This window comes from Branchiostoma belcheri, unplaced genomic scaffold, assembly GCF_001625305.1.
Source record: "Branchiostoma belcheri isolate BF01 breed outbred unplaced genomic scaffold, Haploidv18h27 scaffold125, whole genome shotgun sequence".
Lineage (NCBI taxonomy): Eukaryota > Metazoa > Chordata > Leptocardii > Amphioxiformes > Branchiostomatidae > Branchiostoma > Branchiostoma belcheri.
Genome location: NW_017802658.1, coordinates 197021 through 219904, shown reverse-complemented (window position 1 = coordinate 219904; position 22884 = coordinate 197021). Strand labels below are relative to the sequence as shown.

Sequence of the window (22884 nt, the reverse complement as noted above, 5' to 3'; positions counted from 1 at the left end):
GGAAGAGGAGGAGGAGTAATGACTGTAGCATCAAAAAACATCTCGCCCAAGCAACTTCATATTCAACTAGATGAACTAGAGTACACAGCAATAACAGTCACCAAACTATCCACCAATGTCAACATCATCAACATCTACAGACCACAGACAATGCCAGAAGGGCTGTTCATCAGTATGCTCCACAGACTCATAGATCAACTTCCACATGACACCATGACTGTTATCCTTGGAGACTTCAACTTCAACATCTTAGATTGTCCCCAACCTAAAATATTAGCTGTAATGCAACAGTACGGCTTTACACAAGAGGTTCAAACGCCTACCACTGACTATGGCACGCTCCTCGATCATGTATACATCCGTGACCAAGAACAGCATGGTAGACATGTTACCGTTATGGACACATACTTCTCAGACCATGACTTGGTCACTGTAACAATAACCCCATAAAACATTTCACCTTCAATGATTAGTCTTGGAGGTGTCCAATCGGCTTTCCCTTTCCTCCAATGAACTCCTTGAAAAAGGTAGCTGAATTGCCGAGCAGCAGTCACAGGATTACGGCGTAACCAACTGCATTTTTCTTCATAGTTCATGTTTTTCACATCGTCAGCTGTCAGAAATTTGCCATACTGACGGGCAATACTTCCAATGACTTCAGGCCATTGCATATCTGCGGCAGATAGCGTCAGGAAAACTTCAGCATATAGCTCGTGATGTACATAATACAGGCATATGCGTCTAGGATATATTGAATATCCATGTTGGCCTTCCACACTCGTAGAATGTGTGGGTTATAAAACCTATTTATTTTAAACGTAGGAATTGTAACTAAATAATTTTATACAGATTTTTTATACAGATTACACTGTAAAATCATCTACCGTATTTCGTATGTAACATGGTAGTAACAAGTAACCAATACTACCAGGTTAAATATCTGTAGTGTACGGTGTATCATTGAATGATTATATAATTGGCCATCTTAAGGAATATAAGTTTACTGTCTACTCTCCTAATCTTATTCAGAAGTGCAATGAATAGCAAATATATGTTTTGGTTGTCTATGACACTATTCTTATCACTATTTATGCAAGTTATACTATTAAATCGTTTCCACATTTTGAAAATGATTTCATCATCGGCTGCGTTGACTGCTTCAATTCAGCATTTATAGCTTAACATAGCTTCATTTACTAGTATACAAACTGTGTCCTTTGCATTCTGATAGTCTTCTTTGAAAGATTGATAATAACCTTATAATATATATGTCTGTAATATGGGCTGAAAATCTATAATTTATGTAAAGCAACACCTTACCATTACATCCCTTTCTAAAATGTCATTCAAAAATGTTAACACCACTTGGCGAAGGTGTGAATTCGTAGAACTCTTGTTAATAATGCAGAAAAGTAAATATTCACTATTTACTTATGATACAGTGTAGTACTACATTTACTGCTGGAGTTGCAGTTACATGTAGTAACTGCAGTAGCCTAACAAAACTGAAGAATATTGACAGTACAGTCAAATCTGTCTATTGTGAAAATGATCAGAGTATAGATAGGTGGCCACTGTAGACAGGACTCTTAATGCTTGGGCCAATGGAAAAAAAAAAATTCTACGGAACCACCAAAAAGTGGGCGTGGGTCAGTGTTCTTTATGCATAGGTGATCACTAAAAGAGATTTAGGTTTAAATGTAATTGCAGGATGTCATATATGCCTAAGTATCACTCCTTCATCTATCTTTATAAAAATACAACAAATTTGGCATTTTTCCTGCAGTTGAAACACCAGAGTGTTGACACAGTAAACAAGGTGCTCTCAACATGTGGACAATGGCCCCCATTCTGATCAAGCATTTAGTATTTTTCCCGTTCTCTCCTAATTTATTCATAGCTGAGTTTATCAGAGATGACCGAGGCAGGGTCAGACCCCCGTGTGTAGCTTCAGAAGCCTCCTGATTCGTCGAACCATAGCCTCCATAAAACCATACCTCGTACGGGACTTGGTATAATTCTGAAACACAAATGGAAGGTTAAAAAATCTTTATAAAGCTAAAAAATAATAACTGTATGAGATGTAAATGTTTACCTTCAAGATATATGTTACTGTAAATACAATGTGTACAAACATTTAAGTTTCTTTCCATGACATTCCAAATACATGTTTTCATATTTTCTAAATAGCTTTATCAGGCTGGTAGATCATGGAATACTAGTTCTTGTACAAGGACTTGCCCTGAGGAAGGTAGCAGTCTACTGAAACATTGGTAAGTAGGATGACATTATGGTTTCACCTTTTCTATATCCTGTAGCTTCCTGAAGAGTGGTTCTGTCAGGCATGAAATCACATCTGTCTTCAGCTGGAAGTGGAAGACAAGAAGAAGTCAGACACATATATATCTTGTTGCTGTCTTGACTTGTACATACGGAAGTATTGTTTTGGGTGTCTGAGCTGTGTGTGTGTTTGTGTATGTTTGTCAAAACAGAGTAGGTGGAGGGCATGTGGGTGAGGGGAAGATGAACAGGCAGAATGATAGGTCAAAAGGTCTGACGGTGCTAATGGAGTGAACGTGAAGGTCTCAGAATCTGGTCAGAAGCCAGCTGGAATATGTTGGTGACATGGGGGAATTCAGGAAGCCGCAAATTTCCTGGATGTCTGAAATCTCTGATTTTTGTTCTTGTTTTGAAAAACATCCTGTGGAAACGTACCTGATCGATGTCATCCTTACTGACCCCCTCTAGCGACATGAGATCTCTGCGCTCATCTCCAGACAGGAGGCCGTTAGAGAAGGGAGACTTTCCTGGGGTGTCTGACAGAAAAAACTCATGTACTGTTAACTGTCATTTGGTATTTGAAAAAGTATGCTACATTTTCTACAGTTTATATTACTAGTACAATGTTTTAAATTATGTCATTTGGCCATACTGATCTATTTGCTTGGCTCTTTAAAATTTCATTGAACAAGAGGATGACATACATGTAAAACCAGAGGATTAAAAGTAAAGCTTGAATTGGACCATTCAGCCCTTGAAACAGTGACAGTAAAACTTTCCCCTCATACATGTGTACTAGAGCTGTGTACCGGTACGCAGTACCGATACTGTACCGGAAAAATTGATTAGGTACAGGTCCAAAATACCTAATCCCTCCGTACCGGTACTGTACCTAAACAATTTCACACTAATTTTATGCCTATTTGTGACCTCAAATGTTTAAATAGCTGGTTAACAATGGGTGCCTGTGTAAGGACAGTGTGTTCATGAAAACAAAAACATCTTAGTTTTGCCTATATTTTATCTGAGCATTCGCCATAAACAAAGAATAAACCTTAACTATCAAGTTTATTTATGTTTTTTTGTTATTGAAGGAGTTCAGAAGAGCATATAAATTGGTCGAATTGTTCAGGTACAGGTTCAGGTCCGGACCTGTACCTAAACCTGTGTACCTGTACCTGTACCTGTACCTAAAATTTGTTTAGGTACACAGCTCTAATGTGTACTATATTTTCTTGTCAATCTTCCAGCTTAGAATTGTTCTTTTCTTGAATGGACAATCAACAATCTAAACTGGTCTAGCCAGAATATGTAAAAGTACAGATATATTTGACTTGATTTTTTTTCACAGCACTTTTATGTATTGTGAACTTGTCATAACTGTTCTAATATCATCTTTCACACCCTCCCTGCACTTGCTGCCACCATGTCCATTTTCTTTAGATGGCAAAATTTTGCTCCTGTGAAGACAAAGTGAATATCATTGTAGTACATGTACCTTGTAGCCTCCTGAGCTTCTGTCCCTGTGGTTTGGACAGGGAGAACATTGCAGTGGTGGGGTCTGCTGGGGTGCAGTACAGCAGGTAGTACTCTAGGTGGCGCCACAGGAGAAACAGGCAATTCTCTACATCATCTGGACACCAGGAGTTAAGGACATCGCTTCTCTAGCATGTATGTATATTCCTATTTTGAGACAAAGATTCTTCAAATTTTCAGTGCAATTTATGTGAACACAATGCTAAGAACTTCTGCATTGATAAAGAAAACTACATTTTTTTGTTGAACGAATCAAACAAAAATGTGCATTCTTGGATGTGTATGTCAGAATGTGTAGGATCGCCTGTTAGTGAAAAATGCATAATTATCAATCACTATTATAATATACATTGTACTTCTTTATATTAGTCTGCTTTTCTGTCAGATAGCTTCTATCTTTGTCTATTTTTTTCCAGTTCTACACTATACCTTCCCAAAGACCTACTTTGTGCACTTCTTACAGTAACAATGCAATTATGAGTGTGGATAATGATTTTGATGCAAAATTCTATTCTTGTTTTGTCTTGTATATATTGTTGCATTGTTGATATATATGTACCCAGGGCCACTCTAAAAAGCAGTGCCTGTTCACTCAGAGTGGTAAAAGAATACAAACAAACAAACAATCTCCTGAGAGCGAGTACAGAGAGGATACATGCACACAGAGCCATCTCCTGTGCTCGGAAGCGGACCATCTGAGTCAGGCGCTTGTGAGCCAGCTGCTGCCGCTGGTGAGTCGACATCTTCTCCGCAGCTGCACCGACCGGACACAGCTGGAACAGACAGGTGTCAATCATTGTACATGTAGTTTCAGGTGACATCTGATGCTATCTGCTGCTAAAAAACTGGTCGCACTTGTTCCCAGAGCATTTCTATTTTGGTATGAATGAAGGATCTGGTATTCATGATCAGAAAACTGATACAAAGAATGGAAAGTCATTTCCTAAAATTTCAAGAGCAATACATTGACGATTTTGCATTGTTTCTGAATTTACATTAAACTTTCAAAATGTGTTTGATAGAGTGTGACTACCTCTATTCTATATACCTCTGTTCTTGTTATAAAATTGAGTTTAAGGAATAACAACAGATTAAAAATGAAAATTTGTTGTAGGCTTGTCAAAGGCACTAGGACCATGAAATAATTATAAACACACCTCCTTGAGCTCCTCGTTGCTGAGTTCAGACACGTTGTTGACTTTGTTCTGGAGTTGTCCGTGGGACTCGAACGCCGCCATGAAGTCATCGGTGGCCTGTTTCACATGCTGAACTATCACACCCAGGCCTGGAGGTCGCATAGAGGTCACCGAACCTCGGACATCTGAAACAAAACACAACTTATCAAGTTAAATTATACAAGGAAATCGCTACCATAGGCTATATACATGTCCTTGGTGCTGAACATCATCCACACACAGGCAAACATGTCTGTCCTTGGTGCGGAACATCATCCACACACAGGCAAACATGTCTGTCCTTGGTGCTGAACATCATCCACACACAGGCAAACATGTCTGTCCTTGGTGCTGAACATCATCCACACACAGGCAAACATGTCTATCCCTGGTGCTGAGTTTATGTAAAATATTGAAACTCATGATTAGCCCTATTCAATTGCATATTATACTTGCATTTGATGTTTTAGTACACAAGGATGTCAATTTCTATTTTAAGCCCTTTTCTTTTTGTACTATGTTCAGTAGTCATTGCCATACATTGTATGTACCATGTACAATTGTCATACAATAAAGTTCTTTGATTATAATAAAGTGGCAGTTACTGAAAGGACAGTTTTTTTCTTGTTGTCCATGAATTAGGATTATTTTGAGAGACTAATACTGAAGTAAGTTCCCATCCTCACCCTGTGCAGAGTAGATGTCCCTGGCTGTAGCCTCCTGTAAACTGGGAGTGAACAACAGCTGACAGTGCTGGGCTGTGGAACCTGTCAGAGGGGTACATTTGTAAGGCATTTAGTATCCACAGTTTCATCCTATCCCAACCAGAACCATGTAAAACATAACATGACAAGGCTGTTAGCTTAAGTAAAACCTGTATATGCTCTTCAAGCAAAGAAACAAGCACAGAATTCTAGCCACAATTACAAGAATGTACCCTTTAACCATTCACACACTGAAGTATGTCATATGGCTACCACTTCTCTATTGGTTACAAGGTTAGGTGTCAGGGAGAAGGTTAAACTTACATAGCAATCAACTTATGTTTGTCTTTACTGTCTGACTGAAGTACATGTACAATGTATTAGGGGGTTTCAACTGAAGTCACATGTTTAAAAAAATGACAACTTACATATATTTAGAAAATGGCAACCTATATATTTCACTAAGAATATTACTATTAGATTGTCAACTGTGGCTGGAAAAGTATTTTAAACTCTGGTTAGGAAAGCTACAAAAATAATGTCTCACCCGAACGTGCGACCACAGCCCTACAGTAGGCTATCAGGTTGCCCATGATCTGTAACAGAGCCAGCCTGATGTCTTCTTTGTTACTCCTTCCCTCAGGTCCTACTGTCTCCTCAAGACTCCTTAGCTGCTTCCTTAAACCCTGTGCAGAAGAACATCTTAATTCAGTTTCTGTGATATTACTTTTGAAAGTTGATTTGTTGAGAAAAACAACAATTATACTTGTACATGTTAGTGTATATGCCTGAAACTTTGTAGCCATTGTAATTGAACTGAATGTAGTTATCATTGAACTTAGGTCTTTATTAGATACTTTTGAACAATGCTTATAGTTAGATATACAGACATAAGCTGCATAAAAAAACAGGTACAGTTGTAGTAGTATTGTGGGGGTGGCAGCAGTTTGCTATACAAACAAACAAACAAACAAACTAACAGACAAACAAGCAAACAAGCACCTGGTTGCTGCAGTACTGAGGCAGCAGTGTCAGCACCTGGCGGTGGATGCGAGACAGGTGGCTCTGCACCTGCGCAGCTGCGGAGTCCTCCTGCAGACTGGGGTTGGTGAACACACCTCCTGTAACAGACAAAATTACTGTTGGTTCTAGTTGGAAGATGGAATAACAACCTGAGTCACAGCATTTTGTATAGGTAAGTCATAGAAATACTTTGTAATACACTTGTGTTGTATGCAGTAACTGTAGTTCATTGTTTTTCATTGTTGCCATGTACATGTACATGTATACTAGAAAACTACTATAGATGCAAGGCTTGTAAATACATTGTAGTCACTGTTGTACAAGCTAATTTAAACCGTGAAAGTTTAAAGATTAAGATGTTTGTAGACTGTACAATAGTGCCGTCAAATGGCCCAGCGGGTAGGCTAGAGAGCACAAGATCAAGAGGCCACAGGTTTGATTCCTGGCCATCACTGGCTATATAAAGTTCCACCCAGGTGTCAAATGAGTATCTGACTTTAATTGGTTGGGGAGGTAAAAGGCCATGGAAGGCTCTTTCTTCCAAATACCATGCCCTAAAAAATGGGAGTGGAAGTTCCTGCCTGTATGAGCCACAAACTTGTTGACCTTTAAGTTTAGAATCTAATAAAGTTGTGGATTTTTTGAAACCAACAAAACGTGTTTCAGTTGTAGTGTACCTTCTCCCAGACACTGTGAGAGGACCCCTGTAGTGAGGGCCAGCTCCTGTAGTGGTGCCAGGGAGAGTTTGTTCTGCTGTTCTCTCAGGATGGCATGGAACACATCCATGTGGGACAGGATGAACTGCAGAACCTGCAGGAAAAAGTTAAAAAATCAGGAACATTTGATCTCGAAAGCAGCTTAAATGAGCATCAAAGAAGTAGCATGTACAGGGCTTGAAATCCATTTTTTCTGCTTACATGCACTGATGCAGGTAACATCAAAATTACCTGACAAATTTTACCTGCACAACAGTTTCTTTGACTTTCAGTTCATCAAACAACTGAAATGTTTTGAAAGATATGTTCTATTTGTAATTTTATAAAATTATACTTTCTGCTGTCTTCAATGAAGCTACTTTTTTACATGGCCCAGTGCAGTTTAGGTGCCTGTAGACATCAGACATACCTAATGAAAATTAAACTGTTTTCCAAATTGACGCCCTGGAAATTTCCTGAAAAACCGGCACAGCTCCAATTTTACCTGCATATACAGGGGGTATATTTCCAGCCTTGACTTGTATGAATATTGATATAGCATGTTACCAGAATGCCTTACCTGGTTGGTGGCATCTCTATGTTGAGGTCCGAGTGATGTCATGATGGCCAGACACAGTTTGAGGGCAGGCAGGAGCATCTGTCTGTACCTGTCTGACACGGTCGGCACAAAACCCTCATACGACACTGTCATGGCATCAACACTGCCTGGTACACTGAGAGGGAAGAACAAGAATTACAGTTTTAGAGGAAATTTTATAGTAACATCCAATATAGTTGTCATTTACCTAAAAATGTATCAGATGGATGATACATTGATATACATGTAATGACTGGTCCAACGGGTCTGAATGACCAGCCGTTACTATTATAGGAATTTCCCACTAATAATGCAAATTATTTACATAATCAATATCCTCTTGTTTTCAATTACACATGTCACAAGTGTTTCATTGTCCTATTATGGAACGAAGAAAATTTAAAGAATTTCCTCATTAATTATGCAAATTCAATCCTGATTTGCATAATTGTTATTTAGTCATGTCAAGCATCATTTCCACCTTATTCACACACCAAATAACATAAGATCCCATTCATACCTTCTTGAGTTATGCTGTTCACAAACACACAAACAAACAAACAGACAGACAGACAAACAGACAGACAGACAGACAGACATACAGACAAATGCTACTGAAAACATATTATAACCTTCTTCACGAAGGTAACAAATAATGAAAGAAGTCCTTTATTGTACACACATACCCGCTGGGTTAAGTAGCGCTGAGGTTAAAATTATCACTCCTGTCGGACGTTTGCCAAATCTTGATGTATTCAGATGGAAGAGCTAGCAGCTGTCACAAGAGGGTGGTTTCAACTACATGTACACCCCCAGGCCATAAACCGCTTACACGGAAGGTTTCTTACAAAAACAGGGATAAATTCACTGTATACACACTGTGTGTCATATATATAGAGCTGTAGCCTTCAGCATCACGTCAAAATATAGTTTCCTTCATTAAAAAATGCGATTGCCCATGGAAAGGCCCTATTTTAGAGTGACAGTAACAAACACTATACAATGTACTTGGGTGCTACCAAGTAAGAAAAGGGTTTCTTTTATCTAGACAAATTATTAGTGCACAGTATGCATGTTTGTCGCTATAAGGTAGCAAAATAGTTGAAGAAATGACAAGTACATGTAGATGAAAAGAAGAAAAAATGAAAAGTAAGTATAAAATGTAAATGATTGCATGTAAATATGAACTGTAACACAAATGGAACCTGCATGCTACTAGTATTTGTTTTGAGTTGGACTCGTCCATACTACAACTCCATGGACGTCATGGGGGATTATTCCAATTAGTGCAGTGCCCTTAGGGGTGACGCGCCTTGAAGGGCATGCACACAAGTACAGTTGTAGCCTGGTGAGAGAGCTCAAAATTAAAATGAGCTAAAAAACTTTTTTTGTTGAATTCTTGGCATTTTTTTGTGGTGGACTGATTGTACAGTGCAGGGTTTTGAGTGAATGTTTGTGAAAAAAATGGAGGTTTTCCATGAAGTTGCCTTGTTATTGGCTTTTCTGTTGCCATACACCCCTCCTGCCTAACGTCTTGGTATTGCCGTGGGATATCAGGTCAAAGTTCACAAATTTTCTTATAAACACAGCCGTTTCTTCTCGTTTCTTAGTAACAGTAAAAGGGTAAGAATGGGTATGTTTCATGATAGAAGGTTTGTCTTAGTTCATTAGAAATGTATACCACACGCTACCTGACATGTTTACGAGTATTGACAATGTTTTAGTGGGGGTACTGGACTTTTGTACTTTTGACAGATGATGTAATGCTGACACCAGCAGCAGCCTGAGGGTGTTAGTTTGTTTGAGTCACGCCCATAAAGTCAACACAAAGAACATTGAAGAGTTTTACTGGTGTTCTCTCAGCTCAGCAGAGGGTCGCCATGTTGCGGGTATGTGAGAAACTCCGTGAGGCGGACGAGAAGGGCAGGAGGTACGGAGCCCGTGCGGAGACAGACTACCTCCGAGCCCTGGTGGACGCCATGGCCGACACGGACAGGCTGGCAGAAGTGGAGCTGCTTAAAACTCTGGGCGACGTGAACTTGGAGAAGGGAAGACTCGGGAAGGACGTGGGGAAGTTCAACACAGCTTTGGCACTTTACATTGCTGCTATGGTGCGATGTGAAAATCGGCAACAGGCAGATGGAATAGAACACCGCTACTACTACGCAGAGAGGCTTTTGCAGGGGGTGTTGTCACAGGGCAAAGAACAGCCAACTGAAGACAAGGAGACGACTACACCTGCAAAGGTAGCGGCAAAGTTTCAAGATCTGGACAAGACATTGGCTACTAATGGTAACACAGACTTTTTGCTGGTTGGATACGCACAGGTGATGGTAGAGGCAATAGTAAATGACAACAACATGTTAGAAACAGAAGCGATCAAGAGTCTGGGTGATGTGTACTTGAAAGGCGGAACAGAAACTGAAGACACTAGAGACTTGACCAGATCTTCTGCTCTGTACAACAGAGCACTGGCGCGGTGTCACAACGTTCATGGAACAGTCGTTATTGTTCACCGCTTACTGCACACCGCAAAAATCAGACAAGACATCACCACAACAAAGAACAAGGTGAGTGAACTAAGCCGCTGTTTGGGTTACACGGGTGTCATGATGAGTTAAAGATGTTTCCCCTAGACTGATATCAACTTCATGGCACAATTATATGTTATTTCTTACTTCAGCTGTCAAAATTATGATTTTAGCTAAGTTTGTATCTTTGAGCACAGAATCGTTCAAGAAGCTGTGATTATTATTTTTTATGGGTCTATGGGTAGACCTAGGTCTTTGCCATTGGAATTCATGTGCCCTATTTTGTTATTGTAGTCAATGGTCCAAAATTAGGTGGTCTAGGGGTCTCTTCAGATCATTTACCATCATTGACCATCGCTCAAAGTCCAATTGTGCATTATCACACATCATGGCTCTTATCAGGTTTTATACATATCAACACGTACACACTACGCAACATAGTGATCTTTCACGAGTCACTCGTTGCTTCGTTAACTCTTGATCATCATTACGCAAAGTCTGATGCATTGTACAATCGATAACCTGTTAATAAAATGCTTCTTATTGGTTCTCGTAGCGGTCAACACGTACACAACCACAGAAAGACATGAGAGGACAGAAGGGTGACTCCTCTCCCTTCTCAGCTGCGCCCTCTAGCGACAAAACCACCTGTCAGGCTGAAGACGACATGTTAGTGCTTTTATGTTTCTTGTCTAAAAAATTGTTGATTATTTCAGATCCAATTGCAAATAAATCTTAAAAAGAATTGAATATGGGGACACATAACATTTTGTAAAAAGAGGTGGTAAAGGAAAGCTAACGTTCAATTAGGCAACGTTTGGAAGTATGGTCGGAATTATTTTATCTAATGTTACTGTATAAGTTTAGTTTATGACATTGGTAAAAAATGACTAGAATCAACAGATTTACAAAATGTATGGAACAATATCGATTGATGATTGGCATACTATTACGTACCATTATTATTTTTTGGTTTTTGTTTCACTGTTCAGATCCTACCACAGGTACATCCATACCTCAGACTGTGACATGAGAAAAGGAGACCTGGATGCAGCAGAACAGAACCTAGCAGCCGCCCTAAAGCTTGTTCACGGTTTGCAAATACATTGCTTTCCATGCATACACTGTCCTAATTTTATCATGATTAGCATTGCCTAATGTTTAAAGTTGCAGCAGAACATAGAATGAAGAAATTATAAAGATCTCAGATATGATGGGGGGTATATTTGATTTTATAGTTTTACAGTTGAAACACAAATAATTTACCAACAATTTAACCATATTAACCTGAATGGAACTGTTGAAGTTCAGCTGAATCTGATTTCTAAAACTTTCTGCCTACAGATCCCAGTAAACCCAACAAGGTTAAAGAAGCCGAATGTCTGTGCAGGTTGGGTGACGTCTACGTCGAGCGAGGTAAGCGGACAGGAGAAGGTAGGAAATTCACACAGGCGGCAGCTCTGTATAACGCCTCCATGGCCAGAACAGATGGAGACAAACAAAACATGGTAACAAAATTGCAAGAAACTGAAAGGCAGTTTCTTAGGAACACATGTAACGTAGACTGTGAACCGTGTCCATATAGCAGTGCATTAGATCACATAAAGGAACTGGACAACATTCGCAACCGTGTAAAATCTCAGCTTGAAACAATTCATCAGGAACACAACCCTTATCAGTATGATGAAGACGATCCTGTTGTGAGAGAGGTGGAGACCAAACGAGCTGAAGCAATCAAGGTCTTGTTCAAGAGCATCACAGTTGGAAGACAAGAGTTTATCCAAGTACTGACAGATGAATGCATCGCCAAACTCGGACCCCCTCCCTGTAAGTACGCTTTCGCCGGGTTGGGGTCACAGGCCACAGAACTGGTGACGCCGTACTCTGACCTGGAGTTTGCCATTCTGATTGAGGAGGGGAAGGAGGATGATGACACACGGAGGTACTTCCTAAATCTCACACACTACTTACATCTAAAAGTCATCAACCTTGGGGAAACCATCCTCCCAGCCATGGCCATCCTGTCACTCAACGACTTTCTCTCAGAAGACCCAGAGAAAGATTGGTTCTTCGACTCCGTCACACCTCGTGGCTTTGCCTTCGACGGCTTCATGCCATGGGCTTCCAAGACTCCGTTTGGAAGAGAAGAAACCAAAAGCAAACCTCCTGTTAGTCTCATCCAGACTCCTGCCAAGTTGGCCGAATATCAGCATCTGCACATCGCCCTGGCGGAAGGCTATCACCTGTCAGACATCCTCAGACGGGTGACCTACTTAACAGGAGATGAGTCTTTGGTGAATGATTATACAGACAGAGTCAACAAAAGCGTAAACCACTCCCCTGTGCTGTCACAGTTGTTAGCACTACTGATAGTAAAGAATGATAATCTAGAAAAACAAAATATTGAACCAACGGGACAGCTTCTGGATGTCAAGAAAGAAATATACCGTTTTCCCAGCGTGGCCATTGATGTGTTGAGTATTTACTGCGGTATCACAATCCCCAGTGTGTGGGGAATAATAGAAGAGTTACACAAGACACAGCGGATCAGTCACGAAGATGCCCACCACTTGACTGTACTGATCAGCATCTCAGCGGAGCTACGGTTAAGAACGTACATTGCCAACGGAGGACAGAAGGACAGACTGTCTCCTCTCAAAGAGATGAAAGTCCGAGGGGAACTACACAAACATGACATTGATGACACTTCAGTTCAGTCAGTTTTCTACATACCAGACTCTAAAATGCTTTTCAGGTACTACTATACTGCCATCCCACTAAAAAGTTGTATTGTGGATACAGTTGCAAAGGACATTGCAGCAACAAAGATATTCTCAGAGGCCATCTTTGACACCTCATCTCTAACAAAGGGCAGAATAACACGACGGCTATTGCAGTTAGATGCAGCTATGCGTCACTTGAAAGCAGGTCTGGAAGAGGCGGGCAGTGACAGGGAAAAACAGTTTGAAATATGTTTTGAATTAGGCAATGTCCTGAAAAAACACGGTGAGAGTGAGAGAGCAATAAGCTACTACAAACAGGCATTTAGTATTGATACCCCAAAAGACGACCATGCGTCATTACTGAACAATATTGGGGGATGTTGGAGTGACCTTGGTGACCAGAGAAAAGCTATCAGTTATTATGAGCAGTCACTGAAAATGAAAAAGGCTATCTGTGGTGAAACAATGCCACATCCTGTCATTGTTAGATCTCTTAACAACATTGGTAAATGTTGGAGTGAACTTGGTGATCAGAAGAAAGCTATCGGTTATTACGAGCAGTCACTGAAGATGATGAAAGATATCTGTGGCGAAACAGCACATCCCTACATTGCTTTATTACTAAACAACATTGGTAAATGTTGGAGACACCTTGGTGATCATTGGAAAGGTATCAATTATTACAAACAGTCACTGAAGATGATGAAAGTTATTTATGGCAAAACAACAGCACATCCCGACATTGCTACATCACTACACAACATTGGAGCATGTTGCAGTGATATTGGAGATAAGACAATAGCTATCAGTTATAATGAGCAGTCACTAAAAATGAGGAAAGTTATCTATGGTGAAACAACGCCACATCCCGACATTGCTTCATCTTTAAATAGCATTGGGCACTGTTGGAGTGACCTTGGCGATCAGAGGAAAGCGATCAATTATTATGAACAGTCACTGAAGATGACAAAAGCTATCTATGGAGAAACAACGCCACATCCCGACATTGCTTCATTACTAAACAACATTGGGGCATGTTGGGGGGCCCTTGGCGATCAGAGGAAAGCTATCAACTATACCAAACAGTCATTGAAGATGGGGAAAGCTATCTATGGAGAAACAACACCACATCCCGGCATTGCATCAACACTAAACAACATTGGGAACTGTTGGAGGGCCCTTGGCGATCAGAGGAAAGCTATCAGTTATTACGAACAGTCACTGAAGATGGCAAAAGCAATCTATGGAGAAACAACACCACATCCTGACATTGTGTCATTACTGAACACAATTGGGAACTGTTGGAGGGCCCTTGGTGATCAAAGAAAAGCTATCAGTTATTACGAACAGTCACTGAAGATGGGGAAAGCTATCTATGGCGAAACAACACCACATCCCGACTTTGCGTCATTACTTAGCATCATTGGGTTATGTTGGAGTGAGCTTGGTGATCATATGAAAGCTAACAGTTATCGTGTACAGTCACTGAAAATGTGTAATGCTATTGATGGCGAAAAAATGCCACATCGTGACAATGCTTTATTACTAAACAACAATGGCAAATATTGCAGTGACCATGGTGATCACAGGAAAGCTATCAGTTATTTTGAACAGTCACTGAAGATCAGGACAGCTATGTATGGTGAGACAACGCCACACCCCGACATCGCTTCAACACTAAACAACATTGCGACTTGTTGGAGTGAACTTGGTGATGAGTGGAAAGCTATCAGTTATTACGAACAGTCACTGAAGATGATGGAAGCAATTTATGGCAAAACAACGCCACTTCCCTACATTGCTTCAACACTAAACAACATTGCGACCTGTTGGAGTGAACTTGGTGATCAGAGGAAAGCTATTGGTTATTACGAACAGTCACTGAAGATGATGAAAGATATCTATGGGGACAAAACAGCACATCCACATATTGCAATGGTGCTGAAGAACATTCGAACCCTGTACGATTCAACTTCAAGTTAAGTTGTCAGTTATCTATCAAAAATCAGCACCTAAAATTAGCTTACTTTGGAGACACTAAAATTAAGTCCCCATATAATAACATTATTCAGTTTATGGATGAAATATTGAATAAGGCACAATGTATGACAAACTGCTTTACGCAAGAATAATTTGAGGAAACTGATATTGACTACAAAAGACTACATTTTGTACCATCATACACTGTAGTATGAGAGGAGACCATGAATTTGTACATGTGGTCTATGGTTGAATTTGAAACAATTTGACACTTTCCTAACATTTATGAATGAAGCTTTATTAAAGGAGTCCTGGACAAATACAGTAATTTCAGTTTTGGTGTCTTTTAACCCAAAATCCTATTTGTAAAAGGTGATTCATTGGTTTCTACCAGTCCCACACGTAGGGGTGATATTTGACCCCATCCATGTTCACATTTGATGACTGCCTATTCCACCAGGAGGCTGTGGTGACGTAATGGGTCATTTATCTTATATAAGGTCAAAGGACACATAAAAATTGTTGGTATATTTATCATTCATAGTATAATCATGCTCATTATTTTGCTAATCTTCCTACCTGCCGGCATTCTCTGGTCTCATGTCCAGGAACTGGCACTCAGACAGCCTCACCAGCACTCCTGCCTGGAGAAGAGCCTGGGAGCCAGCGAGGGTCTGGGCTAGCCTGGAGAGCAAAGCCTGGGAAATATGGAAATAGACCATCAGGAGCTGGATAGCATTCTCTCCACATTTACAATGTCATCAGCAAACTCATTCTTTCCTAGAACTATCGCAGAGTGGAACTCGCTGTCATCAAGTACAGTAGGGGCATTATTATTAGATAGCTTCAAACAATGTTTAAAGCTATATTTTCAAAGGTTAGGTGTAACAAGTTGTTTGGTGTAATGTAGCCAGCTGTTGCGGTGCATTGTGCCTGCGAAGCTGGTGTGTTATGCCAAAGGGTGGTTATACCGGCTATACAGACACAGAAGCTGGTGTGTTACACCAAAGGGCAGTCATACTGACTATACAGATACAGACTGTGAGTCAGTCTGGGTTTTGGCTAACCTAGAAAACATGGGAACAGACCTTTGGCAACTGGATAGGATATCTTGTATTTCATTTCAAAAGATGTTACTGGAAATGCAAGCAAATACTGTGATATAAAACAAACAAAAAACAAACAAGCAAAATATTTACCATTTTTGACTCGTACAGATAGAGCGCCCTGAGAGGTTGCGGCGAGGGACTGAGCATGCTCTGTAGCAGCTCGTCCTCCCGTACCAGACTGTCGGTGAAGACGCGCAGGTAGCCCTTGTTGACCAGGAACGTCAGCAGCTGTGCGTTACGGTCCAGCTGGAACATGGAGTCTAACGTGGAGAAGGCCAGCATCTGGGAGGGAGGATAGAACAGGGGTTACTATGGGTGGGTCCAGAATTCAGAACATTCAGGTCCAGGTCCAGAGAATCAGGTCCAGGCCTGGACTTGAACCTGACTGACTTGCACATGTTGTTCATGACATACTAAGGGATAAATACCAGTCCAGTTCCACCCCAGTATATCAGTTGCTAAGTCAACCTCTGTTTGTATTTAAACTAAAATTGATCTCAACCAAGTTTATCTGGAACTGGTGAACTAGTCTTGGAGGACAGTCACTTATACAGTATTTAAAGGTTCATTGTACCTTGAAAATTCTGCTAGTTCTTTCCAGTATAATGTACATTTGTACTGTGGACTGTTACCATTTCAAGTAGTGTGCATGTTGGGTGCATGTCAACAACAGTGGAAATTCAAACTTCCAACATTTTGATCTAAATGCAGGGCTACTTAGTCACTGGACTGTGTACTGTACTTCAGAATTCTACATGTAGGGAATTTGTTCTAAGGGAAAATACCTAAACAGTTAAAAAACTAGATAGATAAAATTTGGCCACAACTGACCCTTCCGACATCGTGCCCATCGGACGCATCCCTGCAGACCGTCTCCACAAAGCTGTTGCCATAGCTACCGAGGATTCCGGCCGTTTCCCTGGCAACCCTCGCCTCGTCCCCTTCTGTCGCCAAGGCCAGAACACTCGGGGAACCTGTAAGGAGGGAGTTTGATACAGAACTTTTGTCATGACAACTGTTCCTATACAATCATGTAGCTACCAATGATTTCAGCTGTCTCCTTCATAATCCAGTCATGTGCTGGTACAAAAAATGTACAAATAGATATTTAGCTTAGGAATGCGATTAGAGGAATCAAAATGGCCCAACAGGAAAAAGCAAAAGAATTACATCCTACATCAAGTGACTCACCAGTGTCAGTGGTTGTTAGCGCCCCCTTGTGGGCCTGTAGGATCTGCAGACAGTACAGCAGGGCTCCATACAGGTTAGCTCTCACCCTCTGCTGGGTGCCTCCTGTGGGAATGGTAAAACATTATGATATACACGTCATGTACATGTAAACAATAAATCTATAGCTACTGTTTTTCTCTATAAAAATTTGTTTTTATATATAAAAGAAACTTGGTTCATGGATGATGTCTTTGTGCACATTGATTTTGGACAATTCTTCAAATGGGAGAAATCTTGCCCCCTGTTGCAGATACTGTAGATAGTGCTGACTGACAATGCTTATGCCTTTGTGCCTACTGAGTTGGGACATAGTAGATACCATAGTTTTTTGATACCCAACAATGGTAAAAAGTTACAACACTATTTGTGGCATCATCTAAAGATACAGTCAACTGGTCTTCCTAAAACCATGCAGGTAGAAACTGCTAAAACTAATACAATTTGACAATTGTTCCAACAAAATTATCAAACACCTTGAATACATGATTGTGAGTTGAGACTCCTTACCAGACTGCATAATGCTCTCTATCAGGCCCCTCAGTACCACCTGCATAGGACCAGCTGACACAGGGCCGCTCCCGTACCCCGCTCCCTGACTGTCCAGCAGGGGGACGTACTGGGAACCAGGTAAGGGGGTCTGCTCGGTGGAGGATGATTGGCGGAGGTGGGCCAGCAGGGTCAGTACCACTCCTGCTACGGGGGAGGTCAGCTCTGGAACAGCATCTGGATCTGATATCTGCCAAAAAAATGTATTTTCCTTCAAAATTAGCGAGGGGAAAAAATTTCTTTTTCTTTTATTTGTTCTTTAAATCAGGTCCTTTTTTAACTACCCTTACTGGTTCAAAACTGGTTCAAAACAAATATTTGTAGTACAAATGTAGTTTGCATCTCCACTGCAAAATCTGCATATGTTTTTGTGGCACAAAATCATCAATGCAAAAATGTTCTTTTCGCAAAATCATGCCCCAACAAAAATAAAAGAGTTTACAGCACTACAAACCTTCCTGAGCAGCTCCTGCAGTATGTCCAACAGCGCCCCCTTGCGATCCTCCCCATACAGCATCTCGGGAGGGCAGGCGGTCACCACCACCTCCACAGCCTGCTGCCACGCACCGAAACCCTGCTTCTTAGCCTGCAGACTCTCCTTCACCTGGTTCCTCGCTACAGCATACTGCAGGATCAACTGGATCTCCTAGGGTGAGATATGGTGTGGTTATGGTTACTTTTAGGCTTCAGTTGATGTGGTTGTAGTATGTGTAATTATTGTGGTGTCTGTAGTCCTTCTAATGATACTGTATTTTAACTTCCTAATGACTTTGTATTTTAACCTCCTAATGACTCAATGACTGCAATACTATAAATTCTTGATTTTAAAATAATGAAATGTACATTGATTCGCAATTCAGTAACTTGTATTAAGTTTACTGCCCTTGATCAATAAATAATTCTTGAGAGTCTTGGGAGTCTTGAGAGTTACATGTACATATAGTTTAGATATGAGAGGACATACATGTACATTTTAGTACATGTGCATAAGCCTAAATCCCTACTTCTTGGCTGTTTTTTACCTAGTTTTGACAACATCATATTGGAATTCTTACATCTCACTTACTACATGTAGATGTTTGCCATACTGTAAAACTTGAATTTCCATATTTGTTGCTAGCATAGTCAATACACATTTGATAAATGCACATGAATGCACCTAACCAGAGGTTGGATATTCTTGTGAAATTTTAGGTGGGAAATCCTGCTTGTAAAAATTTGTGAATCACATGATCAATAACTTGGATGAATAACTGTATGGAAATCAATAACTTAAAAACAACAGAAAGATGTAATCTAAGTGTTTGGATATCACAAGGCTATTTATCAGATAACAGATGAAGTTCATGTACATGTCCTTACCTCAGTGATAAGAGGACGCTGTCCTGCGGCTGTTGACCCCTGCAGTGCGTTGAGTTCTGCCACCAACACCCTGTGCAGGGCTTTTACATTACACAGACTCACTCCTGCAATGGGAAGGAACATTTGTCAACTCTTATGTCCTTGTACAAACTTCAATGAAATGAAAAATAATAATACATAGACACCAATATGACAATGATGACTGAACAACTTCTTCTTCTTCTTAGTTCCTCCAACAACCCCGTAAGGGGTATCGCTGAGGGGGGGGGAGGTGCGTGGACCTCACGGTAGGGAGGCCCGAAAGGCCTCCACAGATTGTGCCTGTATGGCCTGGGCAGGTAAACTGTTCCACTCTCGTATCGAGCGTGGGAAAAATGAGAATTTGAAACTGTCTTTCGTTGCAGGAATAATATTGTATTTAAAGACGTGGCTACCTCTGGTGCGCCGCTGTGCAGGAATAACTAGGCGGCAACTAGGCGGCAAAGTTGTCTTGTGGTTAGGGTTATTGACATATGTGGACTTTTTTTTTGCTGCATTGACTGTTAGAACCTATGAGGCTTAAAAAAAATAATAATTATAAATGGCAATAGTTTCTGAACAGTTTTTAGTGTGATCCATACTTCCTACATTCTGAGTGGTGCAGGTAAAATTTGTCTGGTGCAGGTAATTTTCAATGTTACCTGCTCCTGTGTAAGTATGCAGGAAAAGTATTTCAAGCCTTGAAAACAAACAAACAAACAAACAAACAAACAAACAAACAAACAAAGAACCAAACAATGTCCAAGATGTGCGTACCTTCCTTGTTCTTGGTCTGACAGGCCTGCATGACCTGTTCTATCACCACAGGGTTCATGAAGTCCAGCTGAGGGGATTCTGGGTAATTCTGCGTGAAGTCCAGTGAGTCCAGCAGAGACAGGATCTTCCTCCTGGTCGGCGCTCCTGGGGCATCATGGGAAGGTTCGGACAAATTTGGAACTAAGGTAAAATTAAGCTGGGATGCTGTTACTTGAAATAATTATTGCTTAAATTTTTGTCCTACCTACCTATCTTAAAAACATTTTTGAAATGTTTGTCAGGTAGACATTGACCCTGCCAAGTATTAGTTGACTTATTACTAATGATAATAATATTATGTAGCATTTATCTTTAAAAATCTGAAACTGAAACTTTATGTATACACACACACACAAATTACAATAAGTGCACTGAAGAAAGAGAAAAAGTAATGAATTCTGAAAAATTCATTACTTTGACATTGACACACAAAGAATAGTTGGACTAAGTGAAACATACATGTACATACATGTACATGTATAGAGGTGAAAAATGTCACTCTACCACAATTTATGGTGAAATGTAAATATAAACAGAGTAAAAGGTGCAAGAGGGTGCAGTCAAGATCACAAAAATAAGGAAAAAACAAAAACAGCATACATGTAGCACATCACAGCATGTAAAACAAAATTAAACACACCACCATAAGTTTGCAGTCCACCAAACATGCTGGTTGTAAAAGTAGTTCTGTCTACCTCAAACGTCACAGATGACTTTTCTGCATGCATAAATATGACATGATGTAATTAAAGTATAGTCACTAAGAATAAACCCAGAAAAATTAACATAAATGTTAATTTGACCAAATGAAGTGTTCAGTCACATCTAGAGGTTGTCAAACCTGTACAAGTGACCACCTCTTTGTAACAACCACCTTGCCCATGTGACCATACTTTATAGATACATTTTTTCCATTGACACAAGCATTAACAATCATGTCTATAGTTACAACCTGTGAGCAGAATGTACTGTGCCTGCGTAAAACCCTGATTTTTCCATTTTTTCATTGGATCTTTGGTCACCGATGCATTAGAATTTTGCCTGTTGCAGAGGATATCTTTTCTGACACAACATTTGGTAACTACAGACAGGACATTAACCTTATATGCGGGAATACAGCCTTATATGAGACGTTCTGCCGAAGTGCTACGCACAATACATTTTGTACATTATGGGTTTCGCGGGTGTATACGTAGTACGTTCTGCTAAGATGCTTGACCTGTCTAGTGGGTGGTCTAATAGGACAGTTTTAGCATGTGTACAGCTGTGTGTGCATGTGTGATAGATATGTTTGCATATATGTGTGTGTGTGTGTGTGTTTGTACGTTTGTTTGTTTGTTTATCCCACCTGTGTTGATCTGTGAGGCGTTATCGTCCAGCAGCAGACTGAGTAACCTCTGCGTGTGCGAGCGTTGTCTGTTCAGGGACGTCAGACGCAGCTCGATGGCAACAGACTTCAGCAGCCAGGACTGCTGATTCAGCAACAACACTGGGTCCAGGTCTGACAAACATTGTGAAAAAAAAACCCAATGAATTCTGTGAATTTTTCTTATGACGCTAAGCAAAAGACTACACTGATGATCTATATATAATAACAGTTATTAAGAAAAATATGGTTACAATGTAGCCTGTGAACACCAGCTCTTTGTCCAGCGCTCAAAGAGCTTTGTCCTGAAAACAATTCATACTTTTAGAAAGGGTGATTCAAATGCCATGGTGACAAAAACGCCAGGGTGGTGTCAAATTGTAACTCACAGTCCTAAAAATGCTCTTGCTCAGAATTTTTTCTACTATTACTGGCAAAAATTACTTCTCGCTTTACACACAGATTTGCAGATATTCAAGACAAAATGAAAAGTCCCTACATACAATGATACATGTAGTAGCTTTTGAAGACTTTCAAGAAAAATACACCAGAATTTTGGTAACAAATAATGAAGTTAGGTACATGTTTATTACTATTTACCAGCATGTTTCCCTGCAAAAGGCACATGCTGCATCTGTCTGTACAGGAAGTCATGTGTGGTGCGCAGGTAGCGCATGGTGGGGTCGGAGGTCTCCGTGTTGGCACACAGGTGGTACACCAGCTTGTACGCCAGCTCAGACAGCTGCGGGTTGTCATGGATACAGCCGGGACCCCCTGCAGAGTCCACCCCGGCATCCAGGACACCCAGTATGGAGTGGAGACAGGTGCGAGGAGATCCCAACACACCTGGAGAAAAAATGGGCAATTTTAGCCTCCTGGTGGCTGACCTGAGTGCAGAAAACTCTGATTTTTGTATCTTTTGACTTAGGAAAAAGGGAGGCACAATTGGCTTAGAAGGAAAGTCATAACATTGTCAGTGTTCTAGCCAGCGGGATTTTTTTTTCTGTCATCTCAATTTTGTTTCACATGACATCATGTTGAGCACCAAAGGAGTAAGATTTCAATCCAAGGCCACAATCCTAGTGGGTTCTGGAAGCATGCTCTCCCAGGAATAGTTTGAAATCTTGACCATCTGAAATGCTTTTCCGTGTGTTTTGAGGGACAAATTTATAGACTAAGTTTAGTTTAATGA

The 22884-nt window shown here is 40.5% G+C and overlaps 2 protein-coding genes across 2 annotated transcripts in view; one reads left to right on the top strand and one right to left on the bottom strand.

Annotated features, from left to right (window-relative positions):
* Positions 1–1405: 1405 nt before the first annotated feature.
* The window catches only part of LOC109463361 (nuclear pore complex protein Nup205-like), a 32920-nt gene continuing 11441 nt past the window's right edge, over positions 1406–22884 (bottom strand). The window contains exons 21-42 of the mRNA XM_019760134.1: positions 22293–22538; positions 21675–21827; positions 20967–21044; positions 20288–20431; positions 19493–19596; positions 18585–18776; positions 18092–18320; positions 17546–17647; positions 17186–17328; positions 16445–16636; positions 15825–15943; positions 7994–8147; positions 7396–7528; positions 6698–6816; positions 6243–6381; positions 5678–5758; positions 4974–5137; positions 4472–4589; positions 3779–3913; positions 2716–2816; positions 2301–2366; positions 1406–2020 (exon numbers count right to left, since the gene is read on the bottom strand). Coding sequence (XP_019615693.1) covers positions 1931–2020; positions 2301–2366; positions 2716–2816; positions 3779–3913; positions 4472–4589; positions 4974–5137; positions 5678–5758; positions 6243–6381; positions 6698–6816; positions 7396–7528; positions 7994–8147; positions 15825–15943; positions 16445–16636; positions 17186–17328; positions 17546–17647; positions 18092–18320; positions 18585–18776; positions 19493–19596; positions 20288–20431; positions 20967–21044; positions 21675–21827; positions 22293–22538 — 3002 coding nt within the window. The 3' untranslated portion in view covers positions 1406–1930. The remainder of the gene's footprint in view (positions 2021–2300; positions 2367–2715; positions 2817–3778; positions 3914–4471; positions 4590–4973; positions 5138–5677; positions 5759–6242; positions 6382–6697; positions 6817–7395; positions 7529–7993; positions 8148–15824; positions 15944–16444; positions 16637–17185; positions 17329–17545; positions 17648–18091; positions 18321–18584; positions 18777–19492; positions 19597–20287; positions 20432–20966; positions 21045–21674; positions 21828–22292; positions 22539–22884) is intronic.
* Positions 9892–15818, top strand: LOC109463402. The gene is made up of 3 exons (XM_019760213.1): positions 9892–10190; positions 11535–11635; positions 11887–15818. Exons 1-3 carry the CDS (start codon positions 9892–9894, stop codon positions 15246–15248), a joined length of 3762 nt encoding a protein of 1253 aa, XP_019615772.1. The 3' UTR covers positions 15249–15818.

Bases quoted from the DNA above. Each gene is read 5' to 3' on its own strand.
- LOC109463402 (XM_019760213.1), top strand. From the start codon at position 9,892: ATGTTGCGGGTATGTGAGAAACTCCGTGAGGCGGACGAGAAGGGCAGG. The intron at 10,191-11,534 runs GCAGGGGGTGTT...TTCACTGTTCAG, and splicing joins TACTACGCAGAGAGGCTTTT to ATCCTACCACAGGTACATCC. The intron at 11,636-11,886 runs GTTTGCAAATAC...TTCTGCCTACAG, and splicing joins CGCCCTAAAGCTTGTTCACG to ATCCCAGTAAACCCAACAAG.